This window comes from Heterodontus francisci, chromosome 28, assembly GCF_036365525.1.
Source record: "Heterodontus francisci isolate sHetFra1 chromosome 28, sHetFra1.hap1, whole genome shotgun sequence".
Lineage (NCBI taxonomy): Eukaryota > Metazoa > Chordata > Chondrichthyes > Heterodontiformes > Heterodontidae > Heterodontus > Heterodontus francisci.
The window spans coordinates 7,392,651-7,402,090 of NC_090398.1; the positions used below are offsets into that span (position 1 = coordinate 7,392,651).

Genomic DNA, 9,440 nt, shown 5'->3' on the forward strand with positions numbered 1-9,440 from the left:
GCCTCTTGGTCGACCCCTTCGCGTACTCCTGACAGAAGACACGGATGTGAGTCTTGCCCACATCCCACCATAGCCTCAAGGAGGGGAAGCCCCCCTGCTTCCTTCTCCAGTCGGCCCAGAATCGACAGAACGAGTCCCGGAATCGCACGTCCTCCAGCAGCCGGTTGTTAAAGCGCCAGTACGCGGACCCCGCCCGCGTGCGGAGCGGAGTGAACTCCGCCCACACCAGGCGGTGGTCCGAGCACGGCACCAGCCGCATGGAGGCCGCCGAGACGCGGGAGACGTACGCCTGCGAAATGTAGAGGCGGTCGATTCGGGACCCCCCTCCTCCAGACCTCCACGTGAAGGCGCTGGAGTCGGGATGGAGATTCCGCCAGACGTCAACCAAGTTAAGGGAGCTGATCAGTCCTCTCAACTTCTCCACTGACGCTTGGCCGCGCTGGGGACCGGAGCGATCCCCCACCTCGAGGGTGCAGTTAAAATCTCCCCCGAGGATGATGCACTCGCCGCTATCGATGGAGCTCAAGAGAGCAGACACTTCTTCAAAGAAGCGCGCTTGCAACGCGCCGGGCCTGGGCGCGTACACGTTCACAAAGTGGAGCGGCACGCTACCCAGGCGAACGGCGAGGTGGAGCAAGCTACCCGGCACTAGCTCCCTGACCCCCAAGATCTCCGGCTGAAAAGTCGGGGCCAACAAGATAGCCACCCCACTAGAAATAGGGGTGAGGTGACTCATGTAGACCCCACCCTGCCACTCCAGGAGCCAGGTGGCTTCGTCTCCCGGAACGGTGTGGGTTTCCTGCAAAAGCTCACCGCGTATCTCCCTTCCCTAAGGACTGAGAGATTGTGAAATCTGCGGTGAGACCCCTCTGCTGCCGTTGATGTTGAGGCTGGCTATGGTTATCTTCATGTCACAAACACCTCACTGTGAGGAGGGAGTGGAAGTGCACCTGGCCCTCCACTCCCCCAGCAACCCATTGAGGAACACATTAAAACGGCGCCTCTCAACCAGTTTCACGCCCGCGCGCTTGCCCGCTTTCTTAAGGGCGGCACGGACAGACTGTATGATCAGCGCCAGATTCGACCAGCGGTCGAGGGCCAGCTGAACTTTATTGCGGCAGCCCCTGCAAATCGCGAGGAAATCCCGGAGTTCCGACGTGGGGATGAGAGGAGATTCGGTGGGAGGCACGAGGGACTCCACCACCTCACTGGCGATGGAATCAAGATCATCCTCCGTGCCCCACAGCGAATCCCCATCCTCCTCCGGGTCGTCACCGCCAGCGGCCGACACATCCACCACACACTGTGGGGCGGACGTCCCGGCCGCGCCAGCTGGTTCTGCCTCCGTCACGATCCCACCCCCAGGATCGATGGCGGAGGAGTCCTCTCTGGGTTCTATTGTGAAACTGGAGCCTGTGGGTGCCAGCAGTTCAGGACCCCCCTCCACCTCCGTTGACCCCCCAGGCCAATAAGTGGTCCAGGGGAGACGGAAGTTCCCGACTCCGGAAACCCAGCCGGATTTGTAGCTTTGGTGGTGGTGGTAGGGGAAACCTGGGGACCCGGAACAGGAGACAGCTCCCCTCCAACAGATGGGCCCTGCGCCTCAGGACCCTGTGTTGCATCTGTGGAGGGGTGCCTTCTCCTCTTTTTCCCAGTTGGTTGCGAAGGCTCAGAGACCTCCATATCATCAGAGGCCTCCACCTCCGCACTCTTTTTTTTTATTCACCCTGGGCCTGAGCCCAGCCCTGGGGCAAGTGGGCTCCCCGAGATCGGGCTTTGGGCTGAGCTCAGACTCGGGTTGTGTCAATATGTCCAGGGGACGCGCCTCTCGATGTTTATTTTTCCTCCGTGCCTTCCTTCCACTTGGATGGGCAACCCCCTCCCTGCCGGAGGCCGTGAAAACCACAGCCTCTGGTACCGACTGAATGGTATCTGGTAGATGTGTAGGGGGGGGTGGGAGGAGGTGCAGCAGCGCCACCCAGGGCCGCCGAGTTGGAGTTGGCAGCCGGGAGGTTGGGGCAGTTCTTATGAACATGCCCCACCCCCTTGCAGACATGGCACCGCACCCCGTCCAAGGTCCAGAAGACGCGGTAGTCCGTCCCCTGGAACTCTGTATTGAAGTGGCCCTCTGTAACCTCCTCCCGCGCCAGCTGCATGAATAACTGGCGGCGGAAGGAGTACACGTGTCGGAGGCTGTTCTCCCGAAGACCGAGCGGGACTGGGGTGAGCCCCGTCTTTACCTCCCCCAGATGGTGCAGGTGGGGAAGGAGGAGCTCACCAGGGATGAAGGGTGGGACATTGGATAGAATGAGCCTTTGCGCAGTGGCCTCCAGGGGGTCCACTGGCAGAAAGGTCCCGCCCACGGTGAACCCCTTGCTCAGAGCCAGGGACACCGCCCGCTCGGTCTTCAGGAAAAACACTGCCTTCCCGTACATTTTAGAGGCTGCAACAATGGCCGAAGGGCCGACAACCTCGGCCATTGCTTTCACGCATGCCTCGATAGTCATGTTCGGATGGACGTAGCTCTTGACCCCATGCTTCGATGTTAATAAAGCAAACGGTGACGGGGCAACAGGTGCAGCTGCAGCAGCCGCAGCAGCATATGAACGGGAAGGCCCCGCCACCGGCGAAGGAGGGCTTGCCATGGGGTCTAAGAGCCACGTCCACCCCTAAAAACCAAAGCAATTTTACACAATTGAAACAAAACAAACAAACTTTAAACAAAGTGGAGTGGGAGTAGAGGAGGATGGGGTGGGATGGTAAAGGAAAAGGGGAGGATACGTGACTGAGGCGACTGAGTGGAGGAAGGGAGAGAAAGGCTGAAAGGGATATTTGATCCAACTGTCAGTTGGAGCACCTTTATAACAATTAGTCCAAAACTGTTTGTTGTCTTCCAGTTGGGGGAGGCTTCTTCGCCCGGGACGGCTGGAGCCGCCCGGTACTCTCCTCTTCTGATTTTAACAAGACAGTCTTCACCCGGGCAACTCCAGCTGTCCCAAGCAGACAGTTGGGGTGGGGAGGGAGCTCCCTGTGTGCAAGCACCAATACAAATACAGGGGCCCCTACTGGATTCGGCTGCCCCACCCCTGAGTCTTCAGGCCTCTTCTCCCTCCCCCAAACAGTCCAAACGTAAGAGTTCTTCAGGTGCCCTAACACCCACCTCTCCAGAAAAATTGCAGCCTTCCTTGATGGTTTCTCTCCGCTCTGCATTCACCTCTCTCCACTTTCTCCAATTACTCCAGTCTCCTCTCTCCACTCTGCAGCTGCTCCCCCTGATTCCAGGCAGGAAGTGCTCCAAATTGCCCAGCCAATCCCAGTACTGTACCTGTCCTGGGAGTGTTTGATGGGACAGTGTAGAGGGAGCTTTACTCTTTATCTAACCCCCGTACTGTCCCTGTCCTGGGAGTGTTTGATGGGACAGTGTGGAGGGAGCTTTACTCTGTATCTAACCCCCGTACTGTACCTGTCCTGGGAGTGTTTGATGGGACAGTGTAGAGGGAGCTTTACTCTGTATCTAACCCCATACTGTACCTGTCCTGGGAGTGTTTGATGGGGACAGTGTAGAGGGAGCTTTACTCTGTATCGAACCCCATACTGTACCTGTCCTGGGAGTGTTTGATGGGGACAGTGTCGAGGGAGCTTTACTCTGTATCTAACCCCCCGTACTGTATCTGTCCTGGGAGTGTTTGATGGGACAGTGTAGAGGGAGCTTTACTCTGTATCTAACCCCGTACTGTACCTGTCCTGGGAGTGTTTGATGGGGACAGTGTAGAGGGAGCTTTACTCTGTATCTAACCCCCGTACTGTACCTGTCCTGGGAGTGTTTGATGGGGACAGTGTCGAGGGAGCTTTACTCTGTATCTAACCCCCCGTACTGTATCTGTCCTGGGAGTGTTTGATGGGACAGTGTAGAGGGAGCTTTACTCTGTATCTAACCCCGTACTGTACCTGTCCTGGGAGTGTTTGATGGGGACAGTGTAGAGGGAGGTTTACTCTGTATCTAACCCCGTACTGTACCTGTCCTGGGAGTGTTTGATGGGGACAGTGTAGAGGGAGGTTTACTCTGTATCTAACCCCGTACTGTATCTGTCCTGGGAGTGTTTGATGGGGACAGTGTAGAGGGAGGTTTACTCTGTATCTAACCCCCGTACTGTACCTGTCCTGGGAGTGTTTGATGGGACAGTGTAGAGGGAGCTTTACTCTGTATCTAACCCCGTACTGTACCTGTCCTGGGAGTGTTTGATGGGACAGTGTAGAGGGAGCTTTACTCTGTATCTAACCCCCGTACTGTACCTGTCCTGGGAGTGTTTGATGGGGACAGTGTAGACGGAGATTTACTCTGTATCTAACCCCGTACTGTACCTGTCCTGGGAGTGTTTGATGGGGACAGTGTAGACGGAGATTTACTCTGTATCTAACCCCATACTGTACCTGTCCTGGGAGTGTTTGATGGGGACAGTGTAGACGGAGATTTACTCTGTATCTAACCCCGTACTGTACCTGTCCTGGGAGTGTTTGATGGGGACAGTGTAGACGGAGATTTACTCTGTATCTAACCCCATACTGTACCTGTCCTGGGAGTGTTTGATGGGGACAGTGTAAAGGGAGATTTACTCTGTATCTAACCCCGTACTGTACCTGTCCTGGGAGTGTTTGATGGGGACAGTGTAGAGGGAGATTTACTCTGTATCTAACCCCCGTACTGTACCTGTCCTGGGAGTGTTTGATGGGGACACTGTAGACGGAGATTTACTCTGTATCTAACCCCATACTGTACCTGTCCTGGGAGTGTTTGATGAGGACAGTGTAGACGGAGATTTACTCTGTATCTAACCCTGTACTGTACCTGTCCTGGGAGTGTTTGATGGGGACAGTGTAGACGGAGATTTACTCTGTATCTAACCCCGTACTGTACCTGTCCTGGGAGTGTTTGATGGGGACAGTGTAGACGGAGATTTACTCTGTATCTTTCACTTTTGTCTAGTGATAATTGGCAATAACCTGAGTTTCTTCTCTCTCTCTGGAGACTGGTGACTCATTTTCAGATCCGAATTCTGATTGGCCGCACTGAGTCTCGGAGCTGACTTTCTGTGTTGTTTGATTGAATACAAGGAGCAGACCATTCGGCCCATCGAGTCTGCTGTCCCATTCCATATCATTTTAGCTGATCATCGGATTCAATTCCACTTTCCCACCCACCGTATCCCCAGATTCCCTGAGAGACCAAAAATCTCTCTATCCCAGCCTTACATGTATTCAGTAACGGAGCATCCACAACCCTCTAGGGTAGAGAATTCCAAAGATTCACAACTCTCTGAGTGAATTAATTTCTCCTCATCTCAGTCCTGAATGATCGGTCCCTTATCCTGAGACTGTTCCCCCGTGTTTTAGATTCCCCGACCAGTGGAAACAATCTCTCAGTGTCTACCCTATCCAGTCCCTTCAGAATCTTATATGTCTCAGTGAGATCACCTTTCATTCATCTAAACTCCAGAGAATACAGGCCCAATTTACTCAGTCTCTCTTCATAGGGCCAACCTCCCTCATCCCAATTTAGTAAATCTTCACTGCACTGCCTCCAGTGCAAGTATATCCTTTCTGAAATGTGGAGACCAAAACAGCACACAGTTTTCCAGATGTGGTCTCACCAAAACCCGGTACAATTGTAACAAGATTTCTTTATTCCTGTCCTCCAATCCCTTTGTAATAAAAGCCCTTTCTCCCTGTCTCTCATCTCTGTCTCTCTCTGTTTACATCTCTGTCTTTCTCCCATTATCTGGAGCCAATCGGTATCCCAGACAGAGGGGGTGAATGGGTGATGGTGTTTCCTCTCTCTCTCTGCTCCTGGGGGTCCCAGACAGAGGGGGTGAGGGTGTTTCCTGGGGTCTGGTGGGGAGTCAGTCTGTGGGATCACTCTGACCTTTCACTCTCTGGGTTCTTTCCCCCTCTCCCCAGTGTAGGGCTCAGTCCAGGTCTTGCTGCCCATGTTGTATTTCTCCACAATTGCTTTCAGTTTCACATTGAGATTTTGCACCTTCTAATCAGCTGTTAAACAACCTGCTCTGGATTTCCCCTTCCTGCTTTATAAATACCTCCTACACACAGACTCCGGTTCACAGAAACAGATCACCAACACACTCAATCATGACCGAGTTCGCTCCGTGTAAGCTGGAGGTTTTCGCCCAGCCTGTGAGTACCAACTTCAGATTGAAACTTTACAGACAGGGACTGAGGTTCCACACTGGCTGTAATCGAGAGATTGTGTTCAAAATGTGCTGCAGATTATTGCTGTTTAGATTCAGCTTCTAGATTGTGTGAAATAGTCATTTATAAAATCACCAAAGTGACATCTTCCGTGAAGCAGAACAAATGAGGTGGAAAAATAGAGACTGGAGAAGCTGGGATTGTTCTCCTTAGAGCAGAGAAGGTTAAGAGGTGATTTAATCGGGATGTTCAGAATGACGAGGGGGTTTCGATGGATTAAATGAGGAGAAACTGTTTGCAGTGACAGGAGGGTCGGTAACCCGAGGGACACAGATTTAAGATAATGGGTAAAAGAAGCAGAGGGGGGAGATGAGGGGAAATGTTTTTTCACACAGTGAGTTGTTGTGATCTGGAACACACTGCCTGAAAGGGCGGTGGAAGCAGATTCAATAGGAATTTCAAAAGGAGAATGGGAGAAATACTCGAAGGGGAAAAATTTACTGGGATAAGGGGTGGGGGGGAAAGGGCAGAGGGGAGAGTGGGGGACTAATTGGATAACTCTTTCACAGAGCCAGCAGGGGGAGGATGGGCTGAATGGCCTCCTCCCTGTGCTGTAATCTGCTGCAGTTGATGATATCAGCTGGAACAGGGTTATTTTGATTCTGTGTCCTCTCGATTCCCCTGTCAATAAACTGATTTCATCAGACTGCGAATGACTCAGGTACAATGTACTGAAACCTTTCACAATTTCCCCACTTGATGCTGCTCAATCTCAACCTGATTTCAATCAGTTTCCAGGTGACGGAACAGTTTACAGCAGGCTGCCAGTAAATGGGCGCAGTTCAGGGAGAATTCCCGAAAGGTGGAATTCTCAGCAGAGGGCAGGGCCAGATCTGGGGGCGAGGCCAGCTCTGAGGGTGCGGAGGCAGATCGGGCAGGGAGGGGCGGATCCAGCGGCGGGGCCAGTTATGTGGGTGTGCGGCCAGTTCAGTCGATGGATCCAGGAGATGTTTGGATGGTGCAGCAGCTTGGGATATCATGGGGAAACCCAGGCGCCAGTGGTGTTACACAGAACCCACCGACATTTAAACATCCCCTCATCTGTTACACTGCCTCGGAACACTGCTCCCAGATAGTGAGGGTATAAACCCAAGCCTGAAACGTGTCCCCTCGTCCATCAATGAGAAAACCCAGCTCTGAATCTTCACTGTGTACGGGATGTGGCCAGAATCACAGTTCTCGTTAGAGCAGAGAAGGTTAAGAGGTGATTTAATCGGGGCGTTCAGAATGTGGAGGGGTTTTGATGGGCGTTATTAATTTGTTTGTGTATTCCCGACAGCTCTACCAGCCTGATGCCCAGCCCAGTGTCCAGCCTGACCTCCCACAGGCAAAGGGTATCAACACCACCCATCTGGGAGCCCAGGTTGAGAAGGTAGTGCCCTCGTGCTCCAACCCAAAGCAAGTCCACTTCCAGGTGGGAAGCTGTAATGGCCGGAACTTCCCGCTGATGGTCAGTCCCTTCACCAGTGTAAAGGAGCTGAAGGTGAAGATTGAGGAGCAAACTGGAATCCTCGCTAAGAGCCAGATCCTGTACGTCAACAATAAGACCCTCGAGGACGGGAAAATCCTGAACAATTATCAACTGAAGGGGATCAACAACCTCCTTGTGGTTCACAAGGTTTGGGGGGGTTAATCTGATGTGGAGGAGTTAGAGGAAAGCTGGAGCCCAGCTCTGAGCACACTGTATAAATGTTCATTACTCTGTCTCAATGGAAACTAACTTGCTCAAAATAAAGTGAATCAAACACAAAATGAATCGTCTCTAAATTAACCGTCACTACATCGGGGACAACACGTGGGGAGAATGGGGATTGGGGGAGCTGTAGTGCACAGTGCGGAGCCAGCTATATTCAAGATAACTGAAACATGGCTGCCGAGAGGGCAGGATTGGCAATGAAATATTACAGTCCATGATGCCTTGAAAAAGGAGGAGGAAGGAAGCAGGGTTGGGGTAGTTTTATGAGTTAGGGAGAGAATAAAAAGAGCAGACATAACATTCAGAATCACGGTGACAGCACTGAATGAGGCCATTCGGCCTGTCATGTCCATGTTGTCTCTCTGCAAGAGCAGTTCACCTAGTCCCACACCACCACCTTTTCAACTGTTGACCTGCTAATGTCTTCTCATAATTCTCCAATTCCCTCGATTGAATCTGCCTCCACCCAACTCTCAGACAGTACATTCCAGATCAGAAACATTCACTGCGGAAAAAATGTTTTTCCTCGTGTCACCTCTGCTTCTCTCACCAATCATCTTAAATCAGTGTCCTTGACCCCTAAGCCAATGGGAACAGATTCTCTCGATCTGCTCTGACCAGACCCCTTATGACTTTGAACACCTCGAACAATTCTCCTCTCAACCTCCTCTTCTCCAAGAGGAACAGACCCAGCTTCTCCAATCTATCCACTGTCAGAGGATCAGTACTGAGGGAGTGCTGCACTGTCGGAGGGTCAGTACTGAGGGAGTGCTGCACTGTCGGAGGGTCAGTACTGAGGGAGTGCTGCACTGTCGGAGGGTCAATACTGAGGGAGATTTGCACTGTCAGAGGGTCAGTACTGAGGGAGCGCTGCACTGTCAGAGGGTCAGTACTGAGGGAGTCTTGCACTGTCAGAGGGTCCGTACTGAGGGAGTGCTGCACTGTCGCAGGGTCAGTACTGAGGTAGTGCCGCACTGTCAGAGGGTCAGTACTGAGGGAATGCCGCACTGTCAGATCGTCAGTCCTGAGGGAGCGCCAAACTGTTGGAGGGTCAGTACTGAGCGAGTGATATAGAACAGAGAGAGAGACAGAGAGAGAGATATAGAAGAGAGCGAGAGAGACAGAGACAGGCAGGGAGAGAGATATAGAACAGAGAGAGAGAGAGAGAGGCAGGGAGAGAGAGGCAGGGAGTGAGATATAGACACAGAGAGAGAGAGAGACAGAGAGAGAGATATAGAACAGGGAGGGAGACAGAAAGAGGCAGAGAGAGAGGCAGAGAGATATAGAACAGAGACAGAGAGTGAGATGTAGAACAGACAGAGAGAGACAGAGAGAGGCAGGGAGAGAGAGAGATAGAGACAGAGAGAGAGAGGCAGAGAGAGAGATATAGAACAGGGAGAGAGACAGAGAGAGGCAGAGAGAGAGGCAGAGAGATATAGAACAGAGACAGAGAGACAGAGAGAGAGATATAGAACAGACA

The 9,440-nt window shown here is 52.5% G+C and overlaps 1 protein-coding gene across 1 annotated transcript; it reads left to right on the top strand.

Moving 5' to 3' along the window:
• The first annotated feature begins 6,080 nt into the window (after positions 1-6,080).
• On the top strand, positions 6,081-8,016 carry LOC137345279 (uncharacterized). The gene is made up of 2 exons (XM_068008757.1): positions 6,081-6,189; positions 7,544-8,016. The coding sequence occupies exons 1-2, from the start codon at positions 6,145-6,147 to the stop codon at positions 7,895-7,897; spliced, it is 399 nt and encodes a 132-aa protein (XP_067864858.1). The 5' UTR covers positions 6,081-6,144; the 3' UTR covers positions 7,898-8,016.
• Positions 8,017-9,440: the final 1,424 nt, after the last annotated feature.